Source organism: Lacerta agilis, chromosome 9 (genome assembly GCF_009819535.1).
Source record: "Lacerta agilis isolate rLacAgi1 chromosome 9, rLacAgi1.pri, whole genome shotgun sequence".
Taxonomy (NCBI): domain Eukaryota; kingdom Metazoa; phylum Chordata; class Lepidosauria; order Squamata; family Lacertidae; genus Lacerta; species Lacerta agilis.
The window spans coordinates 10,180,685-10,200,115 of record NC_046320.1 but is presented as its reverse complement, the minus strand read 5'-3'; the positions used below and the strand labels follow the sequence as shown (position 1 = coordinate 10,200,115).

The 19,431-nt window shown below is 47.2% G+C and overlaps 1 protein-coding gene and 1 non-coding gene across 2 annotated transcripts in view; one reads left to right on the top strand and one right to left on the bottom strand.

Moving 5' to 3' along the window:
* Positions 1-19,431, top strand: part of STRA6 (signaling receptor and transporter of retinol STRA6) — a 40,053-nt gene that overhangs the window by 11,945 nt on the left and 8,677 nt on the right. Inside the window, exons 5-11 of the mRNA XM_033160589.1 lie at positions 1,610-1,776; positions 2,349-2,477; positions 12,191-12,258; positions 14,267-14,343; positions 15,430-15,491; positions 15,707-15,884; positions 19,211-19,286. Coding sequence (XP_033016480.1) covers positions 1,610-1,776; positions 2,349-2,477; positions 12,191-12,258; positions 14,267-14,343; positions 15,430-15,491; positions 15,707-15,884; positions 19,211-19,286 — 757 coding nt within the window. The remainder of the gene's footprint in view (positions 1-1,609; positions 1,777-2,348; positions 2,478-12,190; positions 12,259-14,266; positions 14,344-15,429; positions 15,492-15,706; positions 15,885-19,210; positions 19,287-19,431) is intronic.
* Positions 5,510-5,582, bottom strand: TRNAK-CUU. Its single transcript has one exon. It is a non-coding gene; the product is annotated as a tRNA-Lys (tRNA).

Sequence of the window (19,431 nt, the reverse complement as noted above, 5' to 3'; positions counted from 1 at the left end):
AGCGCGGCTGTCATTGCCGCTCCGCACGACGAAAAACCCGCTAGACGAAAATTTTCGCAGAACGAATTATTTTCGTCTAGCGGGGCACCACTGTATATCTGTTAAAATAGCATACAAACATGTATTATGTATGGGGAAATGGCCCCCAAATTCATTCATCCATTCATTCGGTTTATATACTGCCCTTCATCATAAGATCTCAGTTGTGCATATTAAGGGAAATGACCAATTGAGAGGGTCAGGCAAAAAAGGGGGGCCCCGTCAGGCCAGCAGAACAAGTGTGCCCACTTCCCAGCTGCTGCCTTGACTCTTGGGCCTCCTGTTGCCAGCAGCTGCCTGGCTGCACACTTCGACAAAGACTTGCAGGGCTTAGGGTGGCAATGGCTAGGACTGATGGGAGGGGACCTCTGAAATCTCTGAAGGGCACCAGGTTGGGGAAATCTGCCCCAGAGCTGACATATGTCACCCCCTTCCGTTTTAATATAATCATGTTTTGTATCAGCTATCACAAGAGCTGCTCCGCTGTGCAACTGTGTGCACAGTTTTAATGAACACACTGTGGACACACAATTTGCGTGGTTGGAGTTCCCCAGACATGGTGTAAATGGGTGATTTTAAATATGAACACATATCACTCATTAATCCTGCAGAGCTCAGCCGTGGAGAATTCCTTATCTATTCTACAGGGTGTTTCCTAAACTGATGTGGTAGCTGGAGGGCAGGAGGGTAGACCAGACCATTACATTTCCAGATCTCTCACCAATGCATGGCTGGGAGCAATCTGGGAATGCCAGGAATCCATTCCGGGACAATGCCCCACAGATGATGGAAGGGTTCACGGGATAGGTGGAAGCTCAGGAGAGGGAAGAAATTCAACTGAGTTCACATTTAAAGGTGAACCTGCCTGATTTACACTTCCTGAAACAATATGTCAACCCAAACAGTGCTTTCTTCTTTAAACAAAAAATGCACTTTTCTTAATTTTGCGATTCAGAGCAAAAAGTGTGTATATAAGAAGAAAATGTGCATAAATGCATATATTAGTGAACAAATATCCTTGCTATTGGGGGCAGTTGCTTGCAAGGATATGTACCGTACATCAGGGGAAACGGCATACAGAAGATGTGTGTTAGGAGAAATAATCACTAAAATGTTGACAGGTTTTCATGAGGACTGAGAGAGAGACAGAGAGAGAGAGAGAGAGAGAGAGAGAATGAGAATTTGCAGCCTGATGTATGTGTCAGTGCAGAGAACTAAACTTTGAGAAAGTGGACCTTTAAGAAATTTGCCCATCCCTAGCATACAATCCTGGAACTGCAGAGATGGAGGGGATTCAAAGTCCAACCCCCTGCAGTGCAGGAACCCCTAAACCAAAAGCGACACTGCCTTGGCAGCTTAAGCACCACCCCTGTCTTTCTTCCAAGGGAATAGCTTCCAAGGAGCTCTTTTGCATGGGGGAAGCTGATGCCAGGGATGTTTGTGGGAGCCCCATCGCTGACTCCACCCTGCATGCTCTCGGCATGGCCTGCCTTGCTGAATTGCCTCTGTTTGTTGTCCGGCTGAGGCTCTTAACCTCTGCCCTTCTCTCCCCCTTGACCTCCCTCTCCAGAGTACTGGAAGATCATGGCTTTGCTCTATTACCCTGCCTTCTACTACCCCTTAATTGCATGTGCTACGGTCAGGCACAGAGCTGGGTACTTCTTGGGCTGCCTGCTGTCCTGGTGCCATTGCGTGGTCCATCTCTGGCAGAAGGTGGAATGCCCTCAGTCGCCCAAGGTAAAGGCAACCGGGGAGGCTGGAAGGCCCTGAGTTTTGGTTGGTACGGGCCAGTTCGAAATGGCTGCAAGGAGGAAGCCCGTTGCTGGAGAGGCGGGCTGCTGCTTTGCAGGAGGGGTGGGCAACAGCACCTACCCATGTTCTGAGCAATATATGATGCCCATAATGGCGCCATAGCTGTGTGTGCCTGGCCCATCTTTGCAGACCTCATGGCCCAACCATTGGCAAAGAAAGGGCTTGCTGGGAATCAGGATCCAGGAGGTCGGTGAGGCAAGGAGCTTTCAGCTCAGGATCTAATGGTAGGACGTGAAAGCAGAGAGCCCACCCGCAGGTGGTACCAGAAGCAATGACGGGCAATCAACAAATTCTAGCATTGTCCCTACCCTCCTCTTCCTCCCTGCTGGGTTCTGCAAGGACCACAATTGATGCAGAGGAGGAAGAAGCCCCTTGAACTGGTTGTAGGAACTTGCTGGAGTTATCCAGCAGGGGGAGAGTTGTCGCTTGTAATGGGATTTATGAGTGGAACACACGGGTTTGTCTTTCTTGCAGCCGTTCTCTTTGTCTCTGCTCAGATTTATAGGTACTATTCCCTGCTTTCTTATCTCCCCATCATCCTGTGCCTTGTGGTTTTGAGCCTTTGGTATCCTGCACAGCTTGCCAAGAGCTTCAAAGAGCAAAAGAGGAAGAAAGTGACGGAGGAGGTAAGGCATGGCAACCTCACTGGGTGAAATTAGAGGAAGATGCGTCTCCGGGTGCTGGTGTAGACTGAGTGGAGCAGGGGTGGGGAACCTCACCTCCTCCAGATGCTTAATTACAAGAGTACCATATTTTTCGCTCCATAGGGCGCACCGGACCATATGGCGCACCTCATTTTTAGAGGAGGAAACAAGGGAAAAAAAATATTTTTCTGGTTTTTCCTCCTCTAAAAACTCTGTTTTTTTGAGGATCAGCTAAAAGTTTTGCAGCTTTTTTGCAAAGGGAAAAGCCCTGGTTTTTTGAGGATCAGCTAAAAGTTTTTGCAGCTGCTTTTCCAAAGGGGGAAAAGCAAAAAGGAAAAGCCCCATTTTTATGGGGTTGAACTCACATTTCTGCAGCTTCTAAAGGAAAGGGAGCCATTTCTACAGTTTCCAGACAGATAATCTAATCAGCCAGTCACATGTCGCTGGGGAAACAAACAACCTCCCTCTGCAGCACATTCAACAATGCAGGGCGGGGCTGAAAGGGAGCCGGGACTCTTATCTCTCTCCCGATCTCTTGCTGATCAGCTGCTGAGCGGGTCCTTTCAACACTCCCTTTTCTCTTTGTAAAATAAAAAGCATGATCCTCTTTTGGCCCCTGGGCAATTCAGCTCCAGGGACCACCATTCGCTCCATAAGACGCACAGATATTTCCCCTTACTTTTTAGGAGGAAAGAAGTGTGTCTTATGGAGCGAAAAATACGGTACTTGTATACCAATATTTAACACACATATTGTGTGAAAACACAAAAGCCATACACAGTTAAAAGCATTCAAAAGGCTAGAAACAGACCACTATTAACCAATGTGGAAAGATGCATTCTTAATTGCTTGCCCAGCAGAATAGAAAAAATTCCAGCAGGCGTTTCATAGTGGGCACAGAAAGCGTCTGCTGAATCTCCAGTGGCGGAGAGTTCCACAGGGCTAGGCCAATGACACTAAAGGCTCAGTTGCTTGTTGTTGTCAAGGGAGCTTCACCACCTCGGGGAACAACCAACAACATTCCTGCAGGTGATCTCACTGGGATAGAAGGGTTCGGGCAAACCCTGGACCTAAGTTGTTTGGGGCTTTATAAATTAACACAAGGACCTTACACCTGTCCCAGTAGTAGATGGGTAGCTAGTGCAGCTGCAAAAAATCTGGTCACAACATTTTGCACCAGCTGGAGCATCTGAACCAGGCCCAAGGGCAGATCCTAGTAGAGTGCATTGTGGTAGTTCAGCCTCAAGGCTTACGTGTGAACTACAGTTCTGGGACTCCAACCTCTTCATCCCTGGAACAGAAAGGACCTTAGCACAAGAAAACTGGCTTACTTTAGCTAGGACTTTTTTATTCCTGGGACGTGGGGAGTGTGCATGGCTTTGTCACGAGGCCAGCAGTGGACAGAGCCCATTGGCCATGCTCGCTTGGGCTGAAGGGAGTTGAGAGTCAGAAGGTCAGAATAATTCTCAGGTAAGAGAAGGAAGTATGTATGGTGCTGGAGGAGACTCTTGAGAGTCCCATGGACTGCAAAAAGATCAAACTTATCCATCCTTAAAGAAATCAGCCCTGAGTGCTCACTGGAAGGACAGATCCTGAAGCTGAGGCTCCAATACTTTGGCCACCTCATGAGAAGAGAAGACTCCCTGGAAAAGACCCTGATGTTGGGAAAGATGGAGGGCACAAGGAGAAGGGGACGACAGAGGATGAGATGGTTGGACAGTGTTCTCGAAGCGACTGGCATGAGTTTGGCCAAACTGCGAGAGGCAGTGAAGGATAGGTGTGCCTGGCGTGCTCTGGTCCATGGAGTCACAAAGAGTCGGACACAACTGAACGACTGAACAACAACAACAAAGGAAGTGTTGGGAACATCAGCAGGCACCCTCTGTTTCAACATTTAAATTCCTGATGGAAGCAGGCAATGAGGAATACATCTTTCCGCAACTGTTAGTTGATTACTGATTTTAACTTTTTCATACGGGTTTTTATTGTGTGGTTTTACATACTCTTGTTGTAAGCTGGGCTGGCTGTTCTTATGACTAGTGGCATATAAATATACCTGCTTGTGTAGGGAAAAAATACAACAGGACTTTGCCCTTGTTGAATTGGGGTTGGGCGGGGAGAAATACAGGCAGGAGTTCTGAGATGGTGTGGCACTAAGGTATTACAGCAGAGCATGTGGACCTGTCTAACGTTTCCGACTCCCAGCTGTTTCCATTACGAAACAGGTGCAAATTATGCAAGGCATTTGTCAATATGGGGTGCGTATTTTTGGAGTGAGTGCAAATTGTAGATGCCGTACAGAAGCAGAGAATGGAACCTGACCCACTTTGCAGTTCCTGAAATGCCAAGTTGACATGCGTGCCTGTGTGCATTTAAAAAGAAGAAGTGTTTCATTTTGACACACCACGAAGATCTAGCAGTGCAGAGTTTCTTTTGGTGGGGAGGAATGAGCTGTGCTCTTGTAATTACTTGATAGGCAATAGATTAAGCTGACACAACAAAATGGAGGAATTGTCTGGCCTGGGAACAAACAGCTTTCTAAGTTCCTAGCTCAGGAGTGGGGGAAACCTTGTGGCTATCCAGATGCTGTTGACCAAGCCTCGGGGACTATGAGAAAGCTGTTGTCCTGCAACAGTGTGAAGCTAATGCAGTTCTCGGCTGCATCAACAGAAGTTTTATGTTCAGATCAAGGGAAGTTCTTTTTTTATTATATATTTTGTGTTTTTATCTTACATTTTTATGCTGTGAACTGCTCTGAGATCTACAGATGAAGGGCAATACTCAAATCTAATTTAATAATAATAAGTAGTAAAGGGATCCCTGACTGTTAGGTCCATTCGCGAACGACTCTGGGGTTGCCGTGCTCATCTCGCGTTACTGGCCGAGGGAGCCGGCGTACAGCTTCTGGGTCATGTGGCCAGCATGACTAAGCCGCTTCTGGAATCATAGAAATGTAGAGTCGGAAGGGACCACAAGGGTCACTTAGTCCAACCCCCTGCAATGCAGGAAAATTTTGCCCAAGGTGGGACTTGAACCCACAACCCTGAGATTAAGAGACTCATGCTCTACCAACTGAGCTATCAGCGCACGGAAATGCCGTTTACCTTCCCGCCGGAGTGGTACCTATTTATCTACTTGCACTTTGACGTGCTTTCAAACTGCTAGGTTGGCAGGAGCAGGGACCGAGCAACGGGAGCTCACCCCGTCGCGGGGATTCGAACCACCGACCTTCTGATCAGCAAGCCCTAGGCTCAGTGGTTTGTTCTATTCTGCCTTGGTCAGACCACACCTGGTGTCCTGTGTCCAGTTCTGACCACCACAGTTTAAGAAGGATGTTGACATGCTGGAATGTGTGCAGAGGAGGGCAACCAAGATGACCAAGCCTTATGAGGAACAATAGAGGGAGTTGGGGGTGTTCGGCCTGGAAAAGAGGAGACTCAGAGGAGATAGGAGAAAGTCATCTTCAAATATATAAAAGGTTGTCACGTCACATGGAGGATGGAGCAAGCTGGTTTTCTGCTGCTCTGGAGGGCAGAACCCAAACCAGTGGATTAAAATTGCAAGGAAGGGGATTCCAACTAAAGCTTAGGAAGAACATCTGGCAATAAGAGCAGGTTAATTCTGTGTCCAGGGCGGCTGTCTACCAGCTCCATCTGGTACGCAGGCTGAGACCCTACCTGCCTGCAGACTGTCTCGCCAGAGTGGTACATACTCTGGTTATCTCCTGCTTGGTCTACTGCAATGTGCTCTACGTGGGGCTACCTTTGAAGGTGACCCGGAAACTGCAATTAATCCAGAATGCGGCAGCTAGACTGGTGACTGGGAGTGGCCGCCGGGACCACATAACACCGGTCCTGAGAGATCTGCATTGGCTCCCAGTATGTTTCCGAGCACAATTCAAAGTGTTGGTGTTGACCTTTAAAGCCCTAAACGGCCTTGGTCCTGTATACCTGAAGGAGCGTCTCCACCCCCATCGTTCAGCCCGGATACTGAGGTCCACCACCGAGGGCCTTCTGTCGGTTCCCTCACTGCGAGAAGCAAAACTACAGGGAACCAGGCAGAGGGCCTTCTCGGTAGTGGCGCCCGCCCTGTGGAACACCCTCCCATCAGGGGTCAGAGAGATAAACAACTACCTGTCATTTAGAAAATACCTGAAGGCAGCCCTGTTTAGGGAAGTTTTTAATTTGTGACTTTGTATTGTATTTTGATATTTGTTGGAGGCCGCCCAGAGTGGCTGGGGAGACCCAGGCAGATGGGTGGGGTATAAATTATTATTATTATTATTATTATTATTATTATTATTATTATTATTATTAACAATGGAACATATCCACTCATTCCTCAGAAGGTGGTGGACCATAGTTGTCAACCTTTCCCCTTTTTGTGCGAAATTCCCTTATTATAGCATTGGGAAACAGCAGGGAGGGTTGACAGCTATGTGGTGGACTCTCCTTCCTTGGAGGTTTTTAAGCAGAGGTCAGATGACCATCTGTCAGGGATGCTTTCACTGTGATTCCTCAATGAGCCTTGGGGTCCCTTCCAAATCTACAATCCTGTGGTTCCCTTCCCAAGGCCGACTCTAATTGTGGTGCCCTCAGCTTACAGGGTATGTGGGAAAGACAATTTGGCTCTTGGAGGGGAAACAATAATCTGCCTTTTTTTTTTTTTTTTTGCTGAAATCTAAACCACTTAGCTCAAGAAGATTTGAGTTTCTGAATGTTTCCTATTCAGAGCCTTACAGTGGAAGGAGGAGAGTGAGTGTTTGGCAACAGAATCGTAATCCAAAAGACTGGCACACAGAGGTCTTTATTTTAAGAAAGAAAGCTCTATTTAAAAAATAAATAAATAATCGATAGAAGCCCAAATCTGCACGTGGATTTTAGGGTTTAGCCCAATCCACAACTCTGGGATAAGGAGCCGGCTGTCTCTCGTGGCGAACAGAACGTTCCTTCTTATTCCACATCAGATGTTTGTGCAGATCTCCAGCTGGGATCCTGCAACAACCCTGTGTAGTGACAGGCCCACTCTGGCACCCTCCTCTCCCCACGAGATAATTAGCACCTCCGCAACTGCGATCGCAAAGGCTGGCGAGGCATATGGGAATTATGCAAGGCATTTTAAATAGGTTGCAGAAGTCGGGTGCTTCTTAAAAAAATATAAGAAGGATGTTGCAGAAACTGTTTTTTGCTGGGTCTCTTCTGGGTTGGCACAAGCAAGAACATGCCCTGACTGTCAGTGGCAAAGAGAGAGGTCACCAGCAGAGATTTAATATAAATGCAATAAATGAATATATCATGGGTGGCTTTGCTACACATCACAGACTGCATGTTGGCGGGTAGCTTTCCGCAATATGGTTTTGCTTCCTGCAGGAAGTTGCTGGAACAATCAGCCATGAGCCTCTTCCTGAATCACTGCCTTGCCAACCTACCGTGGTGCCAGTTTGCAGCTCACAGTCCTTGCCCACTGACTGTAGCGTCAGATAGTGACTTGAATGTGTGAATGAGACATCGCAGATTCATCAGCACAGATGGTAGCATTTCTGGAGGGGCTCAGAATTCAGAGAACATGGTTTGCATGCAGAAGATCCCAGGTTCAACCCCCCAGGAATCTCCATGCAGGGCCAGGAAAGAATCCTTTCTGGAATGCTAGAGAGTCATGGCTACTTAGTGGAGAGTCTCGCTGGAGAGACAGTGGGGTGTAGTGGTTAGAGTGTCAGGCTAGGACCTGGAAGAGGCCAGGGTTCAAATCACCCACTCGGTGCCAGTCGCTGCCTCTCAGCCTAACTTGCCTTGCCCAGTTGTTATGGGGATTGAGAGAGCCTTGGATGCTACATTGAGCTCATTGGGCAGCAGAGTGGGTTATAAATGCAATAAATAATTATAATTATACTAATTCTAAACAGCCAAATGGGTTTTTTTCAGTGGTGGCTCCCCACTTGGGAAACCAAGGAGGTTCACCTGGCACCATCATTGCATATCTTTAGGTGCCAGACAAAAACATTCCCTTTTAATCAGACCTTCAGCTTTTAAGTGTCTGTCACCTGTTTGTATTTTAGTGTAGGGTTTTTTTTAAAAAAAATTTAAATTTAAAAATTTAAAAAAATGAATTGTCTTTAATAATAATAATAATAATTTGTTTATTTATACCCCGCCCAACTGGCTGGGTTTCCCCAGCCACTCTGGGCAGCTTCCAACAAAATATTAAAATACAATAGTCTAATACTTGCTTACATATTTCTCGTATGGTCGTTGTCCAGAATAGTTGGATTTTGGGGCACTCCCACCACACGTGGAGGTATGTGCCTGCCTGTGGCCTGTATAGATGTACTCAGATAGGCTTTATCCTGATTTGACCTCAAAAGCTGACTTTGCCATTTATCTTGCAATTTAAATCACACTTCGTAAAGGATGCATAACAACAATAAGCAACAATGCTAAGTATCACTTTATATATGGCTCTCTCTCAAGTTTTCATCTGGACACTCTTATTCCTAAGGAAAAAGTAATAAATGTGGTCTACAGTAGAATTTAAAAAAAAATACAATAGTCTGTCAAACATTAAAAGCTTCCCTTCAGTGACGTACGCCTACACTTCAGATGTCTTCTAAAAGTCTGGTAGTTGTTTATCTCTTTGACATCTGGTGGGAGGGCGTTCCACAGGACGGGTGCCACTACTAAGAAGGCCCTCTGCCTGGTTCCCTGTAACTTCGCTTCTCACAGTGAGGGAACCACCAGAAGGCCCTCGGCGCTGGACCTCAGTGTCCGGGCAGAATGATGGGGGTGAAGATGCACCTTTTAGATCCCCCAGCCTTGCCTCCATGCTGGTTTTAATGATTCCCTGAAAAATGGGGTGAAGCAGAACTCTGACTGAGCACACCTGAAAGAGAGCCAGGATGGAAATGGTACTCTGCCAGCCATCCGCATGGGCAACCCTTTGGGTGTGCTTCATCCTGTTTTCTCTCTCAGCAGCATCACTGTGTTGTTTTGCCCTTTTGAAAAGATGCAGCTCCTACCGTATTATTCCCAATCAATGCACATTTGCCACGTTGCTGCTGAAGGGCAAGCCTACCTAAAACATTTCCTCTAAGGCACAAGAGACATCTGGCCAGACAGCCCATGAATCTTCCTGTACAATTGGTGGTCTTCTCTTTTAATTCAAAGAGCCTTTTTACTTGAACCACGTTCCCTGGAGGCCATATTTTCTGGTCCTTCTGGCCCTCAAGGGAACAATTGGAGAATCCTGCATGATCTCTGCCCCAGCCCCCTTTTCTTTTTAATTTATTCTTCACCTCGTCCTCCTTGCCCTGATTTCCCAGGTGGTGTCTGACGTCAAATGTCTCTTGGATGAATTGCTTGCATTTTCTCTCTGGCCCAAAACGGCCAGCAGCATCTCAAGATGGGGCTTGTCACATTAGTCCATGGCTCAAGCTCAGACTCAGACTGGCCTCTGGGTTGAGGTAGCCCTTGTCAAAGTGTTTTCCTGATGGAGCAAATGGCCACTTTGATTTTCCACAATTCTGACAATGCAGCGCTGGCCCTGGGGCATTGCGGGGGCTTACAGAGTTGCTTGCTCCTGCAGCCACTGGGTGTGCCCACAGCCAGGAGCCCAGGGCAGGCATCAGGGCAGAGAAAGCTGGATGTCCCCCGCAGCTGTCGAAGGGTGCCAGTTTCCTATACCAGGCCTGCTATAAACTTAAGCAGCACTTGAGCCGATGATGGCCAAGTGCCTAACTAGAATGTGCAGCAGGGGTGATTATTGGAGCTGTCAGTTAATTCATTTTCCAACTAATTAACTATTCATTTTGCAAATTGCGAAACTGCACATGTTTGTCATGTTCATAATGAATGGGCTTTTACAGAAATATTCTTTTCATGTGCAAAGCGGCCTCTTACATTTTTTGCAACAGCCCCTTTAGGTATGTGAAAATTGAGTCGAACCGATGGATTGATCGAGAACTGTGTACCTTTTCAACAGGGGCATTTTGGGGTGGAAGTGGGGTGTCCCCAAGGCCCAGTTACGCAACAGTGGCTTAAAAGCCAAATCAGAGTGAGGGCAATGCTTTGTGCCATTACTCTGAATGGGCAAGCATTTTCATTCCATTTCACAGCCCTGCGGAGCAACTGTCAAACTGGAGGCGTGTTTTGCAGCCCCTGCTTTGGTGTGGTCTGGCTTTCAAGACCACCCTGCCTGGGTGGCAAGCTGAATTTGGCTTAGTAAATGGCAATTGTGCCAGCCTGCGTCTTCTGTGCTGAGCCCCAGATCCCTTGCCCCTTTCCCGAAAGAAACAAACAAACACACACACACTTAAAAAAAGGAAGAATACATAGGTTACATCAGGGGTCCCCAAACTAAGGCCCGGGGGCCGGATGCGGCCCAATCGCCTTCCCAATCTGGCCCGCAGACGGTCCAGGAATCAACATGTTTTTGTTGTTGTTGTTGTTCAGTCGTTCAGTCGTGTCCGACTCTTCGTGACCCCATGGACCAGAGCACGCCAGGCATGCCTATCCTTCACTGCCTCTCGCAGTTTGCCCAAACTCATGTTAGTAGCTTCGAGAACACTGTCCAACCATCTCATCCTCTGTCGTCCCCTTCTCCTTGTGCCCTCCATCTTTCCCAACATCAGGGTCTTTTCCAGGGAGTCTTCTCTTCTCATGAGGTGGCCAAAGTACTGGAGCCTCAACTTCAGGATCTGTCCTTCTAGTAAGCACGCAGGGCTGATTTCTTTAAGAATGGATAGGTTTGATCTTCTTGCAGTCCATGGGACTCTCAAGAGTCTCCTCCAGCACCATAATTCAAAAGCATCAATTCTTCGGCAAACAGCCTTCTTGATGGTCCAGCTCTCACTTCCGTACATTACTACTGGGAAAACCATAGCTTTAACTATACAGACCTTTGTCGGCAAGGTGATGTCTTTGCATGTTTTTACATGAATAGAATGTGTCCTTTTATTTAAAATGCATCTCTGGGTTATTTGTGGGGCCTGCCTGGTGTTTTTACATGAGTAGAATGTGTGCTTTTATTTAAAATGCATCTCTGGGTTATTTTGGGGGAATAGGAATTCGTTCATATTTTTTTTCAAAATATAAACCGGCCCCCCACAAGGTCTGAGGGACAGTGGACCGGCCCCCTGCTGAAAAAGTTTGCTGACCCCTGGTTTACGTGGTGGGCTGGGCATACTGTGAAATGCAGATGTTTCTGCAAATGTTCCTCACCCCCTATCCCAAATTTTCTCTGGAACTTCCATAAATATAAATTAGCAAATTTGTGCTATTAAGCTGTACCCCAAATCCTTTAAGTACGCTTGAAGGTTCCTACTTTCCCCCTATATTTCAAATGCTGTCTGTTAAGAACCGTAGAACTGTAGTGTTGGAAGGGACCCAAAGGGTCATCTAGGTACCCCCCCCCCCCCGCAAAAAAGAAAGCAGGAATCACAGCTAAGAGAGCATGGCCTAATCTGGAGATGTGGTCACATTCACACAATACATTTAAAACACTCTAGTACTACTAAAACAGTCATGGGTGCTGGGAACTGTAGCGCTGTGTGAACACCCTTTATAAACTATAGTTCCCAGGATTCTTTGGGGGGAAGCTATGCCAATTGAAGTGGCATTAGAGCACATCCAGGGGGGAGGAGCAGATGTGACCTTCCACCAACAATTAATGTGGAATTATCTGTCTTTTGTGTCTGTTTTAAGCTGCCTGGGAGTGGCTATTACGAAGACTATCTGAAGAATATCCTGGCAAAAAGGACGCCAAATAAAAGGTAAAACCTCACACACCCAGTTACAGGTGGGTAGCCGTGTTGGTCTGCCATAGTCGAAACAAAATAGAAAATTCTTTTCAGTAGCACCTTAGAGACCAACTGAGTTTGTTCTTGGTATGAGCTTGGTATGAGCTTTCGTGTGCATGCACACTTCTTCAGATACTTCTTCACACACCCAGCCTGCCTTTCATTCAGCAAAACCGCATCCCAAAATCTGGAGATGAATGGGAACTGGAATGGGGGTGGGTGGGCAGGTTGGCCCCAGAATATCCCTGTATCTTGTTACATCGTTTTTGTAAACCGCTTTTAGGGTTGTTGTTGTTTTAAAAACAGCAAAAACAACACCCCAAGCCATGAGTAAATTTTATGACATAAATAAAAATAAGAATAATGTGGCTCTCTCTCTATCTGGCTCAAGCCACACCCCTTGCTGGCCCCAATCCACACCCTCCTCAAGTGCTTATTCCCTCCCAGAGAGCTTGACCTATGATCACAAGTCTGGGTTGGCTGGATGGAGCCATGAGCATAGAAACCTCTGGCTTTTGCAGGCGGGACAGTAGTCTATTATACCAAGGCAACAGTAGCTCCACCAACTTTTTAAATAAATTAATAAATATGAAGCAAGGAAGGCGAATTAAAGATAGCACATTATTAGGTTAACAACAACAACAACAGACACACAACAAGCAATATACCAAGAACAAACTTAGTTGGTCTCTAAGGTGCTACTGGAAGGAATTTTTTATTTTATTTTGTGTTGACACAACAAGCAGGTATGATAAAAAATAGAAGGCTGAATATAATTTTAAACTTAGAGTAAAATAAAGCCCATTACTGTCATGGGTGGAATGGATCATATATTGTTGAATCAATCAGATCCATTGATAAGCAAAGGGAGGGGGGGCATACCTTGTTCTTCCCTGTTGGCATAAGCAGTAAAATCAAAGCAAACATCTGGAAATCTATCCTTTTTACATTATCCCTTGGAACTGTGTGGTCTGTTGGTCACCTGTCCTACTAAATCAAGCTCCCAAACTTTGGAACTGCAACATCCACTTTTTGATAGGTTTGAAAAATAATATTGGTTTGCTTATAGTTCATAGATAGGTAGGTAGGTAGGTAGGTAGGTAGGTAGGTAGGTAGGTAGATAAAGGTAAAGGGACCCCTGACCATTAGGTCCAGTCGCGGACGACTCTGGGGTTGCGGCGCTCATCTCACTTTATTGACCGAGGGAGCGGGCGTACAATTTCTGGGTCGTGTGGCCAGCATGACTAAGCCACTTCTGGCAAACCAGAGCAGCGCATGGAAACGCTGTTTACCTTCCCGCCGGAGCGGTACCTATTTATCTACTTGCACTTCATGCTTTCGTACTGCTAGGTTGGCAGGAGCAGGGACGAAGCAACCTTCTGATCGGCAAGCCCTAGGCTCTGTGGTTTAACCCACAGTGCCACCCATGTTCATAGATAGATAGATAGATAGATAGATAGATAGATAGATAGACAGATGAGTAAAAAATATAGCTTGGAGGCTGGAGCTAACCCACTGCCCACCATCTCTCTCATTTCCTAGCATTGCTTAAAAAAGTAACATAAAATGCACTGGAATCCCATCGGTAAAGTGGAAAAAGGCTCTTTGCTTCCCGTTACTTCACATTCCCAAGAATGGCTTCGGATTCTAAGAATACGCCATGAGAGGTCGTGTCATGGCTGCCTTGTGCAGGAGAGAGAGGGAGGGAGAGAGAGAATGAGAGCGAGCAGGAGAAAGGGGTGCAGCCTGGGTGTGAAGTGGGAAAGCACAAAGTGTATTTTCCCAGTCTATCTGCTAGTGTCAACCCTGCCTTCTACTGGCTGGAGGCATGCAAGGTTGCTTACACCCAGCAAAAGTTGTTGATGAGGCATTGTGGCCGTCAGCCTGAAAAGGGTCCCCTGGCTCTGCCTCGTGTCTTGGCGTGTTTGTTTGTGTGTCTTTTCTTGTCTGCCCGAGCCAAACTTTCTTTCTGTCCCTCTAGCATCAGCAGAGCCAAGCCAAGCCTGCTGTCAAGGATCCGCTCCTATGTCTGCTCATTCCTCTACGCACCTCAGGAAGGTACTGCATGCACAGATCTTTCGAAAGGCTCCGTTGTTTGTTCTTAGGTCCTCCACCCGCAAAAGTGGCTGCAGGTGCACATGCAGCGCAAAACAGGTGGAGAAATGTGGGCAAATGAAAGCCACTGTGGGTGCTTCTTCTTGAAGAAGTGGGTCCTGGCAACCAGGGATTATGAAGGCAACATGATTCCGTCAAGGGATGCTGCCAGTTACGCAATGATAGTTTGATAAAGCCAAATCAGAGTGAGAGTAGTGCTTTCTGCCCTCACTCTGAATGGACAAGCATTTTAATCCCATTTCACAGCCCTACGGAGCAATCAGGAAGAGGAAGGGGGTGCGGTAGGGGCGATCCGCCCTGGGTGTCACCACTGGGGGTGTGTGTGACAAAATGTCGGCAGGCACTCACCGCGGGGCCTGCATCGCGCCCAGACCACACATCTCTCTTGGGAGTGACGCAGTGGCTTGGGCACCCGCAGGCTCTGCGCTGCCCCAAATAGTCTGGCCACCGCCCCCTCACATATAGGGCAGCTGAGTGGGAGGAGGCAGGCCGATTCCTCGGAGGCCCCACGGAGCATCTTGCCCCGGCTCGCCCCGCCCCGCTGGGAGCAATGACTATCATTCCTGGCAGACCGCCCTACTTAGCTTATGAGCCGAATTTGGCTTAGGAAGCAGCAATTGTGCATATGTTTTGGGGGCTGTTGGATTTCTTTGTGGGATCTTGGGACACATCTCTTGATTATATAGTTCAGTTGTTTGGACCAAAGCTTCTCCCTCTCTCTCTTTCTCTCTCTCTCTCTCTCTCTCTCACACACACACACACTTGTGTTTTCACCCATTTCATTTAAGCTACACTACACCCACAGCCACAGACTGCATTTCTGCATTCCATTTATGTTTAACTCCCAACCCCTTTTACATTTCCTTCTTAGCACCGTGTAAACCTGACAACTTAAGGCTCGTGTTCCATGCAACCAGTGGAGCAGACTCTGACCCACCAATGCTTCTTTCATAATAACACCGGAAAATTTCATGGAACTGCTGGGTGCTACCCATGTGTGATTGTGATATTTTTTGTGTGGAATTTCAGGCTTCCAAATCCCTCTGAAGCTGGTTCTCTCCCTCGCCACATCTGTGATTGCTGTCTATCAGGTAAGAACTTAAGAACCCACAGCCTCTCAGCCCAGGATTCTGTTCTCATGGATGCCCACAAGCAGAATAGCGCTCTGTTGCACATGTCTCCCAACAACTGGTATCCAGAGACAGAAGAACATCAGAAGAGCCTGTTGGGTCGGGCCAGTGGTCCATCTAGTCCAGAATCCTGTTCTCGCAGTGACCAGCCAGATGAACCATCTCTTGGTTTGCAGGTGGCCCTCCTCCTCCTGGCAGTCTTCGTCCCCAGCATCCAGATAGTAAGGTCTGGGATGACCAAGGAGCTGACTGCACTCTTCATCCAGTTTGGTATAGTCCCCTCTGAAAATCCCGCTGGCATCCCTGGAGAAAAAGAGTTAGCCACCCTCAAGCACTACATCTGGTCGCTAGAAGGTGAGTCTTTGGGGCCCTGGTCTTGTTGACAATGTCCATTTCTGCCCCTGATAAGAGCAAACTCTGGAGGTGGTCACAGAATCGGGGAATTGCAGAGTTGGAAGGGTCATTCTTGTGGGAATGCTTAGGAGTGTGGATGATGATATATTATTTTATATACCTCATCCCAGCTTGTGTTAACAAGCTCCAAACTTAGCAGAGTTCCATTCCCTTTCTAAAATGCAGCAGAGAACGGTTGCACAGGCTTGCTAAAGCCTCAGAATAACATATACAGAGGTACCTCAGCTTACGGTCTCGGTCCTGTATACCTGAAGGAGCGTCTCCACCCCCATCATTCAGCCCGGACACTGAGGTCCAGCCCCGAGGGCCTTCTGGCGGTTCCCTCACTGCGAGAAGCAAAGCTACAGGGAACCAGGCAGAGGGCCTTCTCGGTAGTGGCGCCTGCCCTGTGGAACACCCTCCCATCACAGGTCAAGGAGATAAACAACTACCTGACATTCAGAAAATACCTGAAGGCAGCCCTTTTTAGGGAAGTTTTTAATGTGTGATATTTTTGGATCTGATTTTTGTTGGAAGCCGCCCAGAGTGGCTGGGGAAATCCAGCCAGATGGGCGGGGTACAAATAATAATAATAATTATTATTATTATTATTATTATTATTATTACGAAGTTAATCTGTTCCGAAGGCACGCTTGTAAGTAGAAATCTTCGCAAGTCGAAGCCACCATCTCGGAACGGAAAAAAACTTCGCAAGTCGAAAAAACCGCATTGAAAACCTCGTAAGTCGAAGTATCGTGCCGCCGCTTTCACTTCGGAAGTCGAAAATTTCAGAAGCAGCGGCCATTTTTTCGCTTCCGGAGGTCATTCGGAAGTCGAAAAATGCGGAAGTCGAGTCACTCGTAAGTCGAGGTACCACTGTATATTCCTGGTATATTCCCCTTCTTCCCTCTTAAAAGTAAAGGCACAACACTTCTCTTTAAAAGTATAAAAAACAGTTTACTCACAGCTTTTCATCCTGAGTTACAGTACAGTCTCAGAAGGCAGGCTAGTTTAGATAAATGTATTTACATGTAGTGAAGCTGGTTCCATAGGGGAACAGGCTTCACCTGTGCTCCTCTCGGCTGCAAGCCAAGAGAGCATCCTGCTCCTTGAAGAGACGAGTCCAAAAGAGAAAAATGGAGACTGGCCCCTGTGCTTTTGTGTAAACCTGCCCAGGTGAAACCACACCCATCTCCAGTTACATAGAGGAAGTTGCCTCAGTCCAGGTAAACAGGAAGTTACGGCTGGAGGACTGAGACACCTTCATGTCCACTCTAGCAATGGTATGTTTTGACTGCTCTGTGTTTACATCCCACAATTCTGCAATGCAACAATCACAACTGAAGGATCACCTAGAAATGGCTCTGAAGAACTAAAGAAACACAAGGATATAAGAGTGCCCATTCCTGGCTGCGCCCCCTGCCCACGTTTTTATTTTTCAATTATTCCCCACCCACCCCCAAAAATAACGAAACTGTAGGAACAAGAACTGGGTCACAAGCCCAGTTATGCAATAACGTCTCCACATGAATACAGTCTAGTCTTTTGTATTTATCTTGCAGCATATCTCTAAGCACATAATGATCAATATAGCCTCTCCAGAGCTGGTTGGCCCCCTGAGAAGCTAAAAATAATAATGATAATAAATGTTGAGCCAGCACTTTAGTCATCGTCCCCATAATTCAATTGAAGTGACCTTTCCCCCTTCCCAAGTTTGCTGAGCTATCAAAATGTCAATTAACAGATACGTAATGAATTCAGCTTAGTGCCAAAATCTTTTAAATCTCTGCACAGGATCTAGCAGCATGACAACACCTCTTAGGTTGCCTTTGTACTTTTTTTCCAGAAGCAGTTTTTCTGGATAAAAAATAAAAAATAAAAATAAGAAGAGCCCTGTTGGATCCAACCCATTCTTTATATTTCAATTCGCATCCCCGCGACGGGGTGAGCTCCCATTGCTCTATCCTAGCTCCTGCCAACCTAGCAGTTTGAAAGCACGCCAGTGCAATTAGATAAATAGGTACCACTGCGGCGGAAAGGTAAACGGCGTTTCCATGCACTCTGGCTTCTGTCACAGTGTTCCGTTGTGCCGGAAGCGGTTTAGTCCTGCTGGCCACATGACCCGCAAAGCTGTCTGTGGACAAACGCCAGCTCCCTCAGCCTGAAAGCGAGATGAGCACTGCAACCCCACAGTCGCCTTTGACTGGACTTAACTATCCAGGGGTCCTTTACCTTTTACCTTTTTTATTTCAAGAGTAATGTGTCGTGCAACTATTAGCTCCAAAACAATTTACTTTATTTCATAAAATGTATACACTGCTTGATATAATAATAATAATAATAATAATAATAATAATAATAATAATAATAATAATAATGTATTATTTGTACCCCGCCCATCTGGCTGGGTTTCCCCAGCCACTCTGGGCAGCTTCCAACGAAGGTTAAAAATACATTTTAAAGAAATCAAAGTGGTTTATCAAACGATGAAGTTCCTAGCCCTCATGCTATCCATGCAGAGACCTTTCTGAAGTTCAGAGGGGATAGATTCTGGATGTAGGGAAGCCCTGCAGAAGGGATCAGAGGCATTGTGTCCCGTTCTGTGGTCAAAGTTTCCTAATCTGAGGGGCGTCTTATGGCATGCAAACATCCTTGTCATTGTGGGGTCCGTTGGGGGGGGGGGTTCCTTTATGCGGATTCGCCCTCTTTCTCTGCTTTCCTCCTGGGCCATTTGCCAGCAAGCTAAAAGCAGCGCTCAATGCCAATAAGCGAGGGGGGGGTGAAATGCAGGCGGCAGTTTCACCCCACAGATGGTAGTGCTCGCAAAGGCTTGCGGGGGGGGGGGGAATGTGGTAGTATCCTGCATTTGGCATAGAGAGGATGGGGTGGAAAAGATGCGGCATGGAGAAGGGGGAGGGGGGAGTGCATAGCCGATGACAGGCTGACTGACAAGCAGGCAGGCAGGCAGGTAGACAAATGGGCTGCTGGTCTTGTCAGCTCCCCCTGGCGATAAGGACCCCCCCCTCTTGCTATACCAGAATGGCAGAAGCACACCTGAACCAAGGGAATGTATGTGAGAGCCAGGGAGCACATCTCCACCAAGATGCCACTTTAAGCAACCCCGGCTTCCCCCAAAGAATTCTGGGGGCTGTACTTTGTGAAGGGTGCTGCTGAGAGTTGTTAGACGGTCCCGATTCACCTCCCGGAGCTGCAATTCCCAGAGTTCCCTGGGTAAAAGAGGGACTGGTTGCTAAACCACTCGGGACCCGCTCCTGTTTTTTTTGCAGTCTGCTTCGTCTCCTCCCTGGTCGTCTCCTGCCTGCTGACTTTCTGTATGCTGATGAAGTCCATGGGGAAGCACAGGTGAGCCTTGTCCTTCTGGACTCTGCCGTGGGCAGGGAAGGTAGGTCCATCAGGCCAAACGGGGCTCTGCCCCACCCAAATCAGCCTGCCCCAAGCCAGCTTCTCTTCTTAACTGGCAACCCATCCAGGAGATGTGGCATGGCAT